Source organism: Anabrus simplex, chromosome 4, assembly GCF_040414725.1.
Source record: "Anabrus simplex isolate iqAnaSimp1 chromosome 4, ASM4041472v1, whole genome shotgun sequence".
Lineage (NCBI taxonomy): Eukaryota > Metazoa > Arthropoda > Insecta > Orthoptera > Tettigoniidae > Anabrus > Anabrus simplex.
The window spans coordinates 456196014-456215068 of record NC_090268.1 but is presented as its reverse complement, the minus strand read 5'-3'; the positions used below and the strand labels follow the sequence as shown (position 1 = coordinate 456215068).

Sequence of the window (19055 nt, the reverse complement as noted above, 5' to 3'; positions counted from 1 at the left end):
ATCGCGATTGAAATTTATAGCAAATCGTTCTTTCTCGAAAGTTGCCGTTCTTAATTAATTTGAAAGTCATTGGGCTTATACCCTGTACTTCAAAACCATACACTAGCGTCAAGAGATCAATACTGAAGATGGAAGCTAGCTACTCCATTTTCCTGCGTAATTCTTGAATTCCATCGAATGAATGGTTTGCCTTTATTAATGGTGGTCCTTAGAAATCGGAATGTTTCCCAACGGCTCCTAAACAGAGCCAGATTAGGGCCTAATTCCAAGAAGTATGTACGAACATTATTTAGATTTGGAAATATTAAGTGGAGATAAAGCTGACCAGAGAGCTCTAATCCCTCGAATTGATTAACAACATCCGATAAAACACTTCCATTTTTCTTTAAGAGGCATCAATTTCCAATTCGCTTGGCAGTTTGTATCACGATCAATGAACCTCAAGGCACGTGTAGGTCTCTATTTACCTCAGCCAGTTTTCAGTCATGGCCAGTTAATGTTACAATGTCCAGAGAGCGTTGTTTTAAAGTCGAAATAGCGCCTAAAGGTAATTGTACAAGGACTCCAAAAGGGAACCGGAACATAGAAATAGATACCCTAAGAATAACACCTAGTATACTGCACCCTTGCACGGCGTCCTCTGCGGTGATCGTTCTGGATTATGTCTCGGCTGCCCTGTGCTAAATTATATTCACTGCAGATGTCTCTTCTGTCCAGGGCTGGTCATGTTCACTAGACTGTCGAGGTGCATTACCATAGGAGGATATGAGGCTGCTATATGCTAATCTAATCTACTGAAATAAAGGAAATACTGGCCCAGACAGAGGTTTAAATGCGTTTATTTATAAATAAAAAAATGACTAATAAAAATGAAAAATCGTAAAAGAATTGAATTAAAATAAATTATGAATTTGATTCAAGCATGTTTGTACCAAGCGTAACCGAGAGTAAACTCAAGGAAAACATACAAAAGATAACTGATCATCCTGCAGATCAACTAACTGATTTAATAATGTAGGCCTAAAATTTAGTGTCCTCACCAATTAATTCACTGAACACAATTAATTAAACACATTTTTTCTCTAATTGACTATGTCGTCTCTAGACAACAGTGACACTACAATATTCTCTGTTAATTCAATAATTGCATGACTATTTATTAACATGAATCTTGAATATAACTTATTGACAGAAACTGGGTAATTTAAAAATCAACATTATTCTTTACCAGTTAACGATTAGTAGTGCTCACACATGCAATTTATATGACTCAGAACATTCAATAATTTTTGGGATTCACTGCTGCCCTTCACAAATTTCTTCTAAATTTAATTACAGTACTTTTACATTGCTTCAGTGGCCTCTGATGGCTGAATGTCTCCATCTGACACTTCATAAATATATTAATAAAGTTAATTGTCACTGATTGATTTTGTATCTTTATCACGAGTATACAAATTTAATGATGTCATCACTGTGAAAAACTATGAAGTAGGAGGTCAATCACCTCAAGTTAAATTGAGTATCTAGTCAACTGAACAGCTATTGTTTTCATTTGCACGACAAGCGTTGATCATATTTGGTCTCACAGGGACCCAAACTCTCCGATCAGGACAAAAATACACAACACATATTTATAATTTCTAGATCAATCTTGTCTGAATTTACACATAAATTTATAAGTGTACGGTGCCCTGTTCAGTTACGTTTCTAATTATGTTTGCCGTTATTATGTAAACGAGAAGTGAAACTTTAGATTGATGCGAGCTCTCGTGAACCTAACATTACACCGAACACAGCGAAAAATCTTCCGTCTTAATAAAAGAAATCTATCTACATTTATAATCACAGTCAATCACCGCCTATGCTAAAATAGAATACTAAGTAAAAAGGGCAAACATTACTGAAATAAAAACATCTATGCGAATATCCTAAATTTATGTACACACCGCAATGCAAAAATAGCGAACAGTTAATTTACAGATTTCTACGACGCATGTTTATTTTAATGCCCATGGATATTATAGTTGAATTCAGCATTGGCCATGACCTAGATATGTGCTATTCATGGGTCATGGCTGTCTGCTGACATACAACAACTCAAATGATATCTCATGGCGGAGTGAAATATAATGATCAATTCAAAACATGGCTCAAGGAAATCTCCCGGATGATATTAACATGAAACTCAAAATACAGCTATATCTGCTACATCCTATTCCTTACAAAATTTCTGGCTGAAAATCATTTGATATTATTTTCGTAAAAATGATCTTAACTCCACTGCAAGGGTTAGCGTGTCTTATATAACCGTTACATACGTAAATCTTCGATGATTGGTCGTACAGGTCCTTTATTCTTAACTAGGCCCTTTTCATCACTGTAGTGAGCATTTTCTTGCATCCTTATTTCTCTACTCATCTTTATTTATCCATATTTATCTCATCATAGACCTCAAATGGCATTCATGTTGCTGAGCATACTATCTTTAATATTCATGTCATTCATCTTTCAGCTTCTCCGCTGGCATATAAGTTATTTCCTTCTTTACTCTCATTTATATCACTTGTCTCAGAGCTAATCCGCTGACACAGAAATATCTCTTTTATTATTATCAGGATAAGTTCTCTACAAAACTCATAATTCTCCATCATAACGGACCAATCAACGTTCAACAACCTCACACAACCAATTCATCAACTTCAACAATGGCTTCTTTACGTTTATTCAAAGGACATCGAAAACAATCTCAACTGGTTTCCAAAACTTACACTGGATCCCGTCAAATATGCAAACACGAACATAACCATCCCAACTAGCGGGATAGCTAACCATGGAACTGTCACAATGTCATAAACATCTCTCTGCGCGAAATAATATATTATTATCATCATTATTATCATCAGTACTCCATGAGGATGAAAATTCACTGAGCTTACTGTAGTTGAATCTAATAGGCATAAGTAAATTCTCCTCCATGAAATATATGTTTAACTTGGTACAGAAATCTGAGTCTATGTTGGCCTAGAAAATATCTCTGACTAAATAAGATAATCAATGCCATAGTGCACGAATAATAAACAAAAACTGTTTACAAGGTGACGACTGCGATGTTGTTGCTACATGACTAACATTGAGTGAAAATTAAGGTACTGACATTTCATCTTTGACAACTCGCGTCCTAAACAGAATATATTTTACATTATTAAAATAAACAACATCTTAGACTGTAGTTCAGTTACTCATTGCCGGCCGCTTCATGCGGCTGCTTAGCTTAAACCATGGCGATTGAGACACAGGACGTCGTTACGAAACCGCCGTATCCAGACATGATTGGCGTCTTCATGTACACTTTGTTACACACACGAACTTGGTCTTGACGCTTACGTACTAGTTACAAAAATTATCTTACACTAACACTTTTGATTGAGAATAATGGACTCTGCACACGATTATAATATCACTCATATAATGAAATCACTGTCGGAGTACTACTACGCAAACTTCTGAACAGCTGGACATAGAAAATATTTCCCCAAAGTAGCGGTCTGTCATCGGATTAGTTCCCTTTCCGCAGGGTCGCTCACTGTTTGTTTACGTTTGAAGTTCAGTCACCCCGCTATTCCTGGAATTTGAACTGGCCAGAGCTACCTGTCTGGTATTTGTACATTTTTCTACTGGCCGCTTCCTGCCCCTCGACCAAACAATTGTGACCAAGCATGTGTTTTGTCAACCGCTGCTCGTTTGCTTGGCTAGTAATCTACCTGTCTTATTTTTACAGCAAGAGTACTTGACATATAAGATGCTGTCGCGTTTGCCAATGACCTAGTTTATGCGGCAAGGCGTCACATTAATAATATGTTAAAGTTTATGCTTAGAATGATTATTTTCCCCACTGGAAACTCTTACTCTGGATGAATATTTTCTCTCATTGAGCACTGAACTCTGATAGTCTAAAGTTACTTGTGGGCATGACTGATTTAACGTTAATGTTCCCCATCATTGCTTATAACTTGACACACACAAATTCAAAGTCTAGAAGTAACTTACTCATTTGGAGATTATTACTGGCGATGCGTAACACTCTGAAAATAGACGACGCAATGAGGATCGACTGCACACTCGGAGAATACGCGAAACACTGAGAATGAACGCTTTTTTTTTTTTTTCGGGGGGGGCCCCGGAAGCCCGCTCCCCCCGCGTGACCAACGACTCAATCTACATGGCCTCCGACATGCTATTATTTCTAAGAAGAAGAAAGAGATAGCAGGGAAGAGTGGGAAGTGATACAAGGAGTATCAGCCTGTTTCCATTTCAAACACGCTACCAGGCGATATTGTATTAGGTATATGGTATTGAAGTTTGGTATTGAAGGGTCAGGGAAAAACCACATAGGCAGAAAGAAGAAAGAGCCTACATGTAAAACCTGACATCTTTTGATAGCACATGCAAGGATGTGGGCTGGAAAAAGACCAGAGGTTGTGTTAGTTAGGAACAGGTAACATGCACAAAACATAAACCAATTCCTCGCCGTTCCATCGTCTGGGGATCAGTCCGTCTGGGCACTGCTGGGACTAGCGCGGTCCTTGCCGGCTGCGGAGCCATGCGTCGAGTACTACTAGGGCCTGTCGCACGACTCCACCTCCTTGGGGTACCTCGTACCCAGTCTCCGATCCCGGAGAGTGAGGCCAAGCCCGCCGAGGCGGGGGCCTCCTGGAAGGGGGTGGGTCATGGCGCCGGGCCTCCTTCCTCTCTGCCCGCGCAATGGCCCGGTAGACAGGGCAACTGCGATGGGAGGCCGGGTGGCCCCCCGAGCAGTTGGCGCACACCGGCGCGTCTCTAAGTGTTGCGCAGGCCGTGTAGTAGTGATCACCACCACCGCGGTTGCACCTCACCTCGAGCCCACAGCTAACCTGACGGTGGCCCCACCTCAGACAGCGGAAACACTGCAAGAGCTGCTAAGGGGGACGTTTCACTCTCACCTGACTGCCGCTACCCGCTGAGGTCCTCTCCTGATTGGCTCCTCTGTTGACTGCTGTCCTGGGAGCAGTCCTGGGTTGCGGCTTGGCGGTCCTCTCCTGGTGAGCCAGCGACGCCTTCTGCTTCCTGGTGCAGCGTCGCCTTCTTCTTCTTCCCGGGGGTTGCTTCTCGGCGGGGGAAGAGGCCTCGTCCTGGTGGCCCTCCTCCCGGCCTGGTGACCCCAGGGTAGCTGATGGCTCCGCTGCGTCGCCGTCTTCTTCCTCCTCCTGGCTGGCGGCGGCGGCGGCGTCGGTCGGTGCTAACGCCTGAGTGCATTCCCTGTCCTGTGGGGCGCACATCGAGGTCTGCAGCTCGACAGACGTGCTGTCAGGCTGGGCCTGGACAGCAGCCTCAGAACGCCAGGGGGCGTCCTCCTCCACTGAAGTCGCACCGTCGCGGCGCCAGGCGGCGTCATGCCCCACCTCCGTGATGGCGTCGCTGGTCGCCGGCTGGGTGGCCAGGACTAGGTCGGTATTAACCGCCCTATTCCTTAGCCTCCTCGGCGTCTCCCTGGTCTCCGTCGCGGCCCTGACTGCGCCGGTGTTCATCCCTGGCACGCCGTCCCTCCCTGGTAGACGGATGACCTGGAACAGAGTAGAAAGCTCCTTCTCTGCGTCGCGCATCCGCTCCTGGTCGTGATGCCGGATAATGAGGCCTCCTGGTAGGAAGCTCTCGACGGCCATGGTTGTCGAGATGATCCTGCCTCCTCGGCGAGGGCGCCGCATTCTGTCCAGGACGAGGCCCCGTTCAGAAGTTACAGGGCGCCCTGGCCTGTAGTACACGAGCAGCGCCTCGTACTCCGGGTCGGTGTGGCCTTCGGAGAAGAGAAAGCCGTCAGGGGGGTCGCACCCGTCCCTGTACGGCTCCGTCTCCACCTCGGTCTCCGGCTCCGGCTCGGGTGCAGGCGGCTCGTTCTCCTCCGATGTCCAGCAGTAGTCTGCTGCTCGCCACACGTCCGTATTCTTCATCCTGGTACTCCTGAAAGAGAATAAGAATAAGCGAGCACTGAGAAGTGCTCAGCTCAGACAAAAGCCCTTTCGAAGTCGTACTAATAAGTACAGCTGCCTGGTTAGCACTTGAAAGTACTGAGCGCCTGGCAAGGAGAGAGACAACGGAGCGACAGGCACGTACGACCTCTCGCTACGACAGTCAGCTGCTCCTTGGTTCGGGGTTTTTTTTTACGGGGGGCCCCCGTAGCCCGCTCCCCCGCCGTGACCATCGACTCAATCTACATGGCCTCCGACATGCTATTAATTTCTAAGTAGAAAAGAGATAGCTGGGTAGAGTGGGAAGTGATACAAGGAGTATCTGCCTGTTTCCATGTCAGACACGTTACCAGGCGAGATTGTATTAGGTATATGGTATTGAAGTTTGGTATTGAAGGGTCAGGGAAAAACCACATAGGCAGAAAGAAGAAAGAGCCTACATGTAAAACCTGACTTCTTTTGATAGCACATGCAAGGATGTGGGCTGGAGATAGACCAGAGGTTGTGTTAGTTAGGATTATGTGTCATGCAATCATAACCATTATCCTAGCTTAAAGAGAATGAACGCGGTAGTCGGGTCTCTTTTATGGGCGCATGGTTACCACAGGGCTCGCCTTCCTATCCACAGGGATTTCGTGTACTTCGTATCCCTCCGCTGTAGGGGTGGATTTCCTTAGCAGAAATATTTTTTATGTCACAAGTCGTGTATTTTCACCACAGGTATTTCTGAACTCACAATATTCTAGCGTATACGCTGATGATCGTTACCTCAGAAGTCGAACGTAGAGTTCTTATTTTTTTTTAATGATATTTGTTCGTGGCGTCGACTTCTGCAGACCTTTTGCCATTTCTTTCATCATATAAGAGGAAACTGCGTGTAAGTGTAATTGCGGAAGTGTAGAGTGTTGAATGTGAGGAAAGGAACGTTAAGGACGACACAAACAACCAGTCCCCAGGGCAGGGATATTAATCATTTACATTTAAAAACCCCTGACCCGGCCGGGAATCGAACTCGGGGCCGCCGGGTGGGAGGAGGACGCGTTGCCCCCTACACCGCGGAGCCGGAAAGAGTTCTTAATTAATTTATAGGCGTGGGTAGCACCATCTTCTGTTGAGAACGCACTGTAGGTTGGCGTATGATGGCAACACGTGATTCACAGCGCGGCATGGGCATTACAGTCCGGCTCCATGGCTAAATGGTTAGTGTGTTGGCCTTTGGTTACAAGGGTCCTGGGTTCGATTCCCGGCGGGGTCGGGAATTTCAACCATCATTGGTTAATTTCGCTGGCACGGGGGCTGGGTGTATGTGTTGTCTTCATCATAATTTCATTCTCATCACGACGCGCAGGTCACGTACGGGAGTCATATTGAAAGACCTGCACCTGGCGAGCCGAACATGTCCTCGGACATTCCCGGCACTAAAAGCCATACGCCATTTCATTTCATGGACGTTACAGCTACGCACTTTCTCAAATAAAATTATAACACTTATGAATAATAACAGAAAATGTACAGAGAATATGATATTTTATCCCGCTGTCTGGATCACACTCTTTCTGCTTTAACATTCTCTACACATCTAAGATTCACTTAATTATGAGAGGCCCTGGTTTCTAATGAGTAATTTAGAGCGTTGCGATTGGCTAAACTTTGCCTGGGGGTTTCTGACACGTTTCCGGATGGACTAAACCATTGGTGACCAAGGGGTGGCTGGTATCATTCTGTCCTTTATTGCAAATTTCCTTTCTCTGTCTTCAGCCTCTGCTTTGTTCCGCAACTAGTAGTGCCTTTTTGTCTCTCGACATCCGGTTTCCCGTGAGAACATAGCAACAGAAATATTTAGCTGTCGGCTTCTCGAGTTTTATTTGATGGATCCCAACAAGTGTTACTGATTCGAAGTATCGCCCTACGTACTTCAACGTGGCTCACTGGGATTTAGGCTCCGCCCCAAGAATTTATATTGGAAGTGCCATGCTGCACCTAAGTGAATTCTGCTGCGCTGGCTATGTTTGCTATCAGATATTGAATAAAGTAATCATCCATGTCATATCAATTCGGAATATGGCTGCAATACGGAGGCAGCGTTGCCCATACTACGTGGCCTTAATAATAAAGAAAAGGCTGCACATAACCGGCCATGAACAAAAGCTACGGAGGCGTAACACCTGCACTACATCTAGAAATTATTAAAACCCTAAGTGAGCTTATAGCTCATTGAAACAGAGGCTAATATATAAATAAAGTTGTAGGGGGTCCACTGTTTGCAATTTCGTTTGTTTTGCCAATGGTTCAGACATTTATCTATTTTAGGTTAACTCAAGACCGAATCGGTGGTTTTTATTTTTCGTGTCTGTCTGTTTGTCCGTTTGTCTGTTTGTCTGTTCTACCATCACGGCGAAACGGCTGGACAGATCTCGACCAAACGTCATATTTAGTCTGTATTCATCGCGGGGAAGGTTTTGATATGCATAAGTTATAGGGCCTAATTTTAAAATCTTTGAATGGACGGAGGGGGGGGGGGGGCGTGTTTATAGGCAAACCAGAACGGTTTTCCCCCATTTTCTCTTATACTATTGATTTTCTGGAAACTCCGTGGACTGTATGTGAAACGTCTGTTCATTATAAACAACATTTGTTATGTTCATAATTTACCTTCTCCTTCAAATGACGTGGAAAATTACTATTTTCTGCGGGTACCATGCTCTGCATTGAGTGACAGACGGACCGACAAAAATCTACAGGCAAATACAGTAGAGACAATACGCGAATCTCCCGGATTTAGCCTTATTCAAATTGGAGAAAATTCGCAAGTGGCACTCGTAGTGGCGTGACCTGTAAATTCGCGCTAAATTAAAATATCAATGGAAATGCATATACGGAAATGGATAAATTAATTACGTCTAGAAAGAACGTGTTATTCAGATATTAACTTCAAAGTTGATAAATCAATTCCGGATACTTGAATGAAGAATTATTGAACAGGTTACCATGGCAACGTCTCTGACTGCTTGCCGACAAGGAAGTAACCTATTGCCATTTTCGTCATCATTCCTGTAAATTCGTGGGTGTTCCTTCGGTAGAAAGCGAGAGAGGCGTCAATCGGCCATTCCGCGGGATATTGGCGGAATATCGTCGGAGGTAAAAATGAAACGGCGTATGGCTTTTTTTAGTGCCGTGAGATCCCAGGATGGGTTCGGCTCGCCAGTTGCAGGCCTTTAGATTCGATTCCCGTAGGCGACCTGCGCGTCGTGATGAGAATGAAATGATGATGAAGACAACACATACACCAGCCCCCCATGCCAGGGAAATTAACCAATGATGGTTAAAATTCCCGACCCTGCCGGGAATCGAACCCGGGACCCCTGTGACCAAAGGCCAGCACGCTAACCATTTAGCCATGGAGCCGGACAGTCGGAGGTTATAAACGTCCTCGAATAGCTTAAGTAATAACACCATTAGGGATCTTCTTATCTGTTTACCTAAGAATCCCTGCGCCTAAATTTCTCCTCTGTTACCACTTTCTTATATCCATAACTCATACCATCATAATTTATTGAAGGGCATTTAATTTTCCAATACATTCACTCGGTATTTACATATGTGCCCTATCCGGCTGTCCTCAGTTATAATCCTATTTTCTATTAATTTCAATTTTCTTAACTGTATTATTTTCTTCCTTAATTACTCCGTATGTATGCGAGTGCTAATACCGAAACCTAGACACTCTTTTCTTTGATCAAATTCTAAGCTATGTCCGTCTCCATGGCTAAATGGTTAGCATGCTGGCCTTTGGTCACAGGAGTCCCGGGTTCGATTCCCGGCAGGGTCGGGAATTTTAACCTTAATTGGTTAATTTCGCTGGCACGGGGGCTGGGTGTTTGTGTCGTCTTCATCATTTCATCCTCATCACGACGCGCAGGTCGCCTACGTGAGTCAAATAAAAAAGACCTGCATCTGGCGAGCCGAACTTGTCCTCGGACACTCCCGGCACTAAAAACCATACGCCATTTCATTTTTTTCTAAGCTATGCAAATGTATAACTTTTGGCCCCGTAAAATATCGAAATATGGATGCAATTTTAACGACGGTGCAGACCTTCGTTTCGGGATAATTGATGGCTAAACGGTAAGTCGTATCACAAAACAGAATGCACAATCGCGTTTCATTTTGGAGAGGTCTACAACTTTGGTCCTATGACTTTTTGTCGTAATTATATCACTTATACATTAAATAGAGTTGCATTTCTTGATTTCAAGTTAATTTTGTACTTTATACACGTATACGTTATCGTTTGGCACACTTATAGGAAAGATAGAAACTGGCATTCGGCACGCACATTGACATGACCAGTGGCCATATGACAGCCAAATTTTATGTTTCTAGCTCTCACATGAGCATCAAATATATAAATTAGTTTGTGGAAACTGTGCTAAATTTCACCCCATTCAATGACTCTGACTCAATATAACCCATAAATATAGGAGATACGAGAAGATGCCATAGGACCAACTATGTAGAACACTGAAAGAGGCGTCTGATGGTGAAGTCCGTTTGTAGATATGCCGTACAGTTTCAAGCAGCAACTCTCGAAATAAAGGTCTGCACTTCTAGACGTGTCCGTGCTTATCTATATAAATAAAATTTCAGGGGGTCCGCTGTCTATAATTTCGTTTGTTTTGCCAATTTTCCAGATATATATCCGTTTTAGGTCAACTCAAGACCGAATCGGTGGTTTTTATTTTTCGTGTCTATCTGTTTGTCCGTTTGTCTGCCTGTTCCACCATCACGGCAAAACGGCTGGATAGATCTCGACCAAACCCCATATTTAGTGTATACTCATCCTGGGGAAGGTTTTCATATGCATATCATTTTAAAATCTTTGAATAGACGGGGGGAGGGTATTCTAAGAAAACCAGAACGGTTTTCCTCCATTCTCTTATACTATTGATTTTTCTGTAAACTCCGTGGACTGTTTGCGAAACGTCTCTTCATTATAAACAGCTTTTCTTATGTTCATAATTTAGATTACTCTTCAAATAACGGAGAAAATTACTATTTTCTGCGAATATCATGCTCTACATTGAGCGACCGACAGACCGACAACGAACCTACGGGTTATCATGGCAACGTCTCTGACTGCTTGCCAGCAAGGAAGTAACGTATTGCCATTTACGACATCATTCCTGTAAATTCGTGGTTGTTTCTTGGGTAGAAAGCAAGAGAGACGTCAGTCGGCCATTCTGCGGTATGTTGGTAGAATATTGTTGGAGGTTATAACCGTCCTCGAATAGCTTAAGTAATAACACCATTAGTCATCTTATCTCTTTACCTAAGAATCTCTGCGCCTAATTTTCTCCTCTGTTACTGCTTTCTTATATCCGTAACTCATATCATCATGGCTTATTGTGGGACATTTGATTCTCCAATACATCCACTTGGTATTTACATATTTGTCCTATCCGACTGTCCTCGGTTATAATCCTATATTATATTGATTTCAACTTTCTCAACTGTATTACTTTCTTCCTTAATTACTCCGTATGCATGCGAGTGCTAATTCTAAAACCTGGACACTCTTTTATTTGAGGAAATATTCCAAGCTATGCAAATGTATACGTTTTGGCCCCAGAAAAATGGTAATATGGTTGAAATTTTACGATGGTGCAGACCTTCGTTTCGGAATCATTGGTGGCTAAACGGTAAGTCGTATCACAAAAGGGAAAGCACAATCCCTTTCAATTTGGAGAGATCTACAACTTTGGTCCTATTAATATTTTGTCGTATCTCTGTCTCGTATGCGTTAAATAGAACTGCATTTCTCGAGTTCAAGTTCATTTTTTACTTTTTACACGTATATGTTATCGTTTGGCACACTTATAGGAAAGATGAAATCATTCCATTGGGCACGCACATTGACATGACCAGTGGCCATATGTTCACCAAATTTTATGATTCCAGTGTCACATGAGTAACAAAAAAATTAAGTAGTGTGTGAAAACTGTCCCAAATTTCATCCCATTCAATGACTAACTGAATCTAACCCATGAATATAGGAGATACCAGAAATTGTCATAGGACCAACCATGTAGAACACTGGACGAGGCGTCTGATGGTGAAGTTCGTTTGTAGATCCAATTTAATATAATCTTACTCACTGCTTTTACAGTAATTTACGGAGAAATCCGTATACAATGTAGAATACCGTAGCGAAGCACGGGTTCATTTACTAGTTATATAGGCCTACTATAAGGTGTGACTAAAGGAGGAACATTTAAGGCCGTGACAAGATTAACGGAATTTAGAAGTCTTTAATACTTTAGCCTCCTAATGCAAGGTTGAATGGGAAACAACAGATGGTCATCACTCTTTTTTCCCTTATATCACATATTTACCATTAGGGAATAGAACCAGAGTCTTCAGACTTCGCCGAAATTCTATATTGAAACCACCAATTTGCAAAATTACATTAAAAGAAAAGAGTTTGAAATCTTCGCCCCAAACTACCTGCGGGAGTTATCACCTGTCTAGGTACATTCTGCCATTACCTTGTGCCGCTGGATCTTCCTCACGCAGGCCTCGCCCCTGCCTCCCTTAGGTCAAGTCGCACTCCCAAGCACTGAAGCAATTCAGACAAGACGGTCCGAAAGTGCACTGCTTTTGTAGTTCCATAAGGGAAAGCTTCCAAAACTCTTTGCTGATGGGCTGGATTCGTGTACACACCCTCGGTTTTAATTGGCTAGACAACATATTTCCAAATATCTGATAGGTAGATTACAATCGGGGAGGAACCATCTGAAGTGTCGACAACTTCGGTATATTAAAAACAAAGACAATCCTCAGAACCTGGTTTACCAACTCCAAAATAAACATTACTCTACCAAGTAGTTAAGATCGATGGTCTAGCCATCTAACGACAGACGACAAAATATTTGGAAGTTTACAAGTTGAAGTCCGTTGGCATAGATGGCCTTAAAGAAGGCGCGCGGTTTAAATAGCCGGGGAAGTTGTGACCTTGATACTATTATTATTATTATTATTATTATTATTATTATTATTATTATTATTATTATTATTATTACCGGGGTTTTGTGGATCACAGAGAGGTGAAAGGAGGTGCGGGCTTGAATGGGTCTATCTACGATATCAAAATTCATATAAAACTTTAAAATAAAGGTTATATTTCTTTTCAGAAAATCAAACTTAACGACATTCTTCACTTAGTGACAACAACAGTGTATCAGGTACAATGACAATTTGGATATAAGAATAGAAAACCCCAGAATAGGGAATTTAACACTTTCGGGATTCAAGCCCCTAATTTACAAATTTACAATGTCGCCAATGTAGCGTTTACTTCGACACAAGGTTCCAGAGCACTTTGCTCCAACCGCTACAATTTACAGTCTTCCAGAGGCACTCCTTAATATTACAGTGATCTCAGCAATCTCAGAAAAGAGCATGCTCTCCAACTTCAACCAAGGAGACTGCGCTCCCAGTTTCTTACAGCCTACTCAAGGCAACATTACTCGAAAAATCTTACAATTTCTGGCCTCTCTAGGCCCAACCTACAATTTACAATTTTTGTACACAGGGGTATCTATTACCCAAACTACTGGGCCTTCGTGGAAAGAAGAACAGGTTAAATTACTGGCCCAAACACAAAATGTATGAAGGCGTACACTTGCGCTCCTTGAAAACCAAGTTTTAAAACTCTACTTGGGCTTGTGGCCCGATGATGCAGAGGCTAATCCCACACTACTGAGGTGACTAGAAGGAAGGTTAATTAATGTTTTACAGGAAGAGAAAATCTTAGTCACCTCAAGATAAACTGAAGGGGAACTCGAGAGGGTAACGCACTCTCTATCCCCAATTTACAGTTTAAATCTTTATGAAATTTTACATTAGCAGGAAGAAAATTTAGATTTTAGAAAACAGATAGTTACATAGTTGAAGATTAGGACCTTCCCCTCGGGTAAGTTTGCGGAGCTACCTACAGAGATAGATAACTGGTGGCCATTATCTGGGCTGATGTTCTGTCTGCCGAAGGATGAGGCACCCCGCCTCCTGTCTTAACACACACACGCAGTACCTCGACGATAAATAAGACCAGGTAGCTTGAAAAAGCCGCAGTTTATATACCCGAGGGCATGGTTCGAGAAGGCTCTGGACTAAATCCGGACACACCCTCTCATTTTATTGGATAGTTTAAAAGTTACGAGAAGCTGAAAAATAAATACAAAAATATCCCATTGGCCAGAGTGAAAGCTGGCGGGACGATAAGGAAGTTTTGAAAACCTTGAAATATCAAAATAAATTAAAGTTAATTCAGTTGAGAAAACATAAGAACACAAAACTTTAAATCACTAGATCTTCCACCATGCACCAGAATGGATGACCACAGTTTGTGTAAGGACATCTATGGAGAAAAGTTCAAACTTCTTGCTGTACACCAAAACAAAATAAATAAATCCAAACAGTTTAGGAAACATTAAAATAACACAATATTCTGTTATTTATGAGTGACAGCTTCCGATTAATGTCCCAACTTCATGCACTAGCGGTTTCAAGATTTGTATGAGAGATAGCGTTCCTTAAGGCGCCTCTTTCAAATGTGCGGAGTTGAGGTGTACCTCCCGGTACAATAATAATAATAATAATAATAATAATAATAATAATAATTATTATTATTATTATTATTATTATTATTATTATTATTATTATTATTATTATTATTATTATTATTATTATTACCGCTTGGTGGCCATGATCAAGTCTATATGGTCTGACACCGGTGGGATAGCAGAGGTGGTGGTATAAAATTTGTAATTTGCTGTTTGTAATCACTATATTGCGGGGCCTGGAAAGTGTTGTGGCGGCATATGACGCTGTTGATGGTGGTTCGTCCATCGGATGGAGACGTTAAGTCTTGGGCGAACACCTTGTTGTTTTTCGAGAGGAATAGGCTATGTGCTTACACTGGATTTCACCATCTCCCTATACCACCATCATCATCATTATCATCACCACACATCAAGACGCGCAGGCCACCCTTACCTTACCTTACCTATGGCGCGACAACACGTTTTCGGGTCATGGCCCCCCAGTTGCTCTCCGCCACACTTGTCGATATCGTAGCAACTCTCCAATTCCGGATCCTGAGGATGTGTGCTGCGTCCTGATGTACACCATCTTCCCATCTGTTACGTGGCCTTCACCACAGGCCTTCCTCCTCCAAAGTCTCCTAAGGATACCTTCTTTGGGATTCGGTGTTCTTCCATCCTAATTAGATAAGCTGCCCATTTAAGTCTCTTAATTCGAATGGCATGCGATAAGGGTTCTTCGCCATACAGGGAATATAGTTCATTGTTATATCTAATTCTCAATTCCCCTTGTGCGTATATGGGTCCATAAATTCTCCTCAGGATTTTCCTATCGAAGGAGTCTATCTTCTCCACGGCTTTCTTTGGAAGGGTCTACGTATCGCTTCCATGCATCACTATACTGCGAATGAGGGTTTTGTATAGCATAACTTTTAAGCTCTGGTTTATATCTCTACTTCTGAAAAGAGGTGGTACTGCGAAGTATGCTCAGGCAGCTTGAATTCTTGCATGTATTTCTACCATTTCCTCCTTCTTGTTGATTAGATGTACGCCAAGATATTTAAACTCATCTACCACCTCCACTTTGGACCCTTCAGGGACAAGTTGGTCATCTGTATACTTCCTTCTCCGAGCCTGCACCATTACCTTCGTCTTTTGTTCATTGATCTTAAGCCCAATCTCGTTGCCTTCTCTACTCAAGCATTCAAATGCTTCTTTAACTGTCCTTGTTGTTCTTCCCATCAAATTAATGTCATCAGCATTTCCAACTAGTTGAGCTGTTTTGTATAGAAATGTTCCACTGGTGTCTACCCTTTTCTAATCACTGATTCTAGTGCCTGGTTAAATAGAATTGGTGCTAAGCCATCTCCTTGCTTCAATCCCTGATTCACTTTGAAGAAGCTGCCAACATCAGTCTGAATTTTCACTCCCACCGTCGTATTTCTCATAGTTAATTCCACCAATCGCACCAGCTTTTCTGGTATCTTGAACTCTCTTAATATCTCCATTAATTTATCCCTGTCAATAGAGTCGTATGCTTGTTGAAAGTCGATAATCATCTGTACTACGTATCTGCCCCGTTCCCAACACTCCTCCAACACATGTTTCACAGTAAATATCTGATGAATAGTAGATCTTCCCTTCCGGAACCCTGCCTGGTATTCTCCTACAATTTCTTCCGCCAGGGGTTCTAGTCTCTTCTTCAGGATGGAAGTGAACTATACTGTACACAGCAGTGCAATCCCTCTATAATTGCTACATACAAACTTATCCCCTTTCTTGTATATTGGGCATATGATGCCTTTGCGCCAGTCTTCAGGCATTTCTTCTGTATTCCACACACTCACAATTAGATCATATATAGCTTCTTGTAGTGTGGTTTCTCCGTATTTCCACAACTCTGCAGGGATTCCATCGATACCTGGTGCTTTATTGTTTTTCAGTTGCTGTATGGTTTCTATCACTTCTTGCATAGATGGTGCTGTGACTTCCGATTCACTTGTCTCATTGTTATTCCTTGAGGTAGTTGGTGTATGCCCTTCCGTTTCTACTGGGTTCAGGAGGTGTTAGAAATAATCCTTCCATCTATCTTGGATCCCTTCTTTATCTCCCAAAAGCTGTCCATCTCTGTCCTTACATATGTTTGTTCTTGCCTTGAATCCTTCTTTCACTTCCTTAACTTCTCTGTAAGCCATAAATGGTTAGCGTGCTGGCCTTAGGCCATAGGGGTCCCGGGTTCTATTCCCGGCAGGGTTGGGAATTTTAACCATAATTGGTTAATTTCGCTGGCACAGGGGCTGGGTGTTATGTGTCGTCTTCATAATCATTTCATCCTCATCACGATGCGCAGGTCGCCTACGGGTGTCAATTCAAAGGACCTGGACCTGGCAAGCCGAACTTGTCCTCGAACACTCCCGACACTAAAAGCCATACGGCATTTCATTTCTGTAAGCCATGTATCTATTATCTTTAAACTCCTCCACTATTCTAACCATTTTCTCATTTAATTTTCTTCTCTTCTTTCTTCGACATACATTCCTTACTTTTTTATTCTGGTTTTCAACCTCTTGTTTCTTAACCCTTTTTTGGTCTCTCTAGGTATGCTTTATATGTCTTATCTCTTTCTTCTATTTTTTTTTTTTTTTTTTGCATTCCTCATCAAACCATTCCTTTGTGTTCCTTTTGGGTACAATGTCTAGTGTGTCCTTTGCACGGCCTTAACGCTTTCCTTCAGAGCAATCCATTTGATTTCGATCGTTGCTGTTTGGTCTTTATTATATTTCTCTACCAGAACTTCTGCCATTCTTTCCCCGTATCTTTCTGATACTTCCTTATTCTTCAGTTCACTAGTATTGTACTTTTCTATCCTACTCACTCCTTCCTTCCTTGCTTTCATAATGCGGCATCTTAAGATTGCTTTAACTAGAAAGTGGTCAGAGCCACAACTGGTTCCTATGTATGATCTGACATCCATAATATTGGATGCCCATCTTTTCTCCATCACTACATGGTCTATTTGATTACAGGTCTTTCCATCCGGCGATATCCATGTTTGCTTGTGTACCTCTTTATGAGGGAAACAAGTTGACATCACTTTCATGTTTCTGCTGGTAGCAAGGTCAAGCAATCTCTGTCCATTATCATTAGTATTGTTGTGTAAACTGTGGACCCCTATTATTCCTTGATATATCTCCTCCTTCCCAATTTGTCCATTTAGGCCTCCTATTATCATCTTAGCATCGTTTGATGGGATTGAATCTAGCACTCGTTCCAGTTCAGCATAGAACTGATCCTTGACTATCTGTTCCTTGTATTTCGTTAGTGCATATACATTTACGATTGTTAAATTATAGAATCGCATTTTAACACGCAGTGTTGCCAATCTTTCATTTACTGCCAAAAATTGTAATACGTCACCTTTGGCTTGTGTTCGTACTATAGTTGCTACTCCTCCTTCTTGTGCATTCCTTGGCTTCCCACGACTAAATATTGTGCGGATTTTGGTGTCCCAGATCTCATCTCTTCCAGACCATCTTGGATGGCTGCTATGTCCACTTTGTAGACTTCTAGTTTCTTCTTAAATACTTTCAATCCTCAAGCTCGTAGAAGGGTGCGTACATTCCATGTACCAGCTGCGTAGTCCATTTCCTTTAGTTTAGCTTGTCGCCTATTAAATCCACCATTCCGAGGCATATTCTGGGGCTTCGCAACAGTTTGTTTTCCGGAGCGAGGTTGTTAGCCTTGCTCCAACCCCCAGCAAACCTGGAGGATCGATGTTTTCTGTTAGGGTTGTCTCCCTTAGCTGATTGGTCCCCATTTAAGCGTCGGGAACTCGCTTTCTGCCCCTACATGACTTAGCCGTGTACCTTAAAGAATGTGCCCGTTGCCCAGAGACCACGACGTGGACATACATGTATCCGACTTGGCAGGAATAAATGGCATTTCCTGTGTTTTGCTGGTACACTCCCATCAGCAAGAAGTGCATCCACAGGACCACATTCAACCCTTTCGACCCTCGCAGGCCAGCCATGGGCGTCGAATGAAAAGACTGCACCTGGCGAGCCGAACACGTCTTCGGACATTCCCGGTACTGAAAGCCACACGATAAAATAAATAAATAAATAAATAAATAAATAAATAAATAAATAAATAAATAAATAAATAAATAAATAAATAAATAAATAAATGTTGATGTTATTATATTCGCGAGATAGTTGGTCCGAATGTCACCGTCGGCAGCCCTAAAGATGGTTTTATGTAGTTTCCCATTTTCACTCCAGGTAAATGTTTCTACCTATTTCCCGTTCTTGCTTCGCTGAATATCTTATAGGCCTACAGGGTATGTGTTAGCGCGACATTGAAACCACCAGGAAAATATTATTATTATTATTATTATTATTATTATTATTATTATTATTATTATTATTATTATTATTATTATTATTATTAT

General features: G+C 42.1%; 1 protein-coding gene across 1 annotated transcript in view; it reads right to left on the bottom strand.

The window, feature by feature from the left end:
- Positions 1 to 842: 842 nt before the first annotated feature.
- The window catches only part of LOC137500430 (uncharacterized), a 115515-nt gene continuing 97302 nt past the window's right edge, over positions 843 to 19055 (bottom strand). The window contains exon 2 of the mRNA XM_068227327.1: positions 843 to 5997. Coding sequence (XP_068083428.1) covers positions 4959 to 5987 — 1029 coding nt within the window. The 5' untranslated portion in view covers positions 5988 to 5997 and the 3' untranslated portion in view covers positions 843 to 4958. The remainder of the gene's footprint in view (positions 5998 to 19055) is intronic.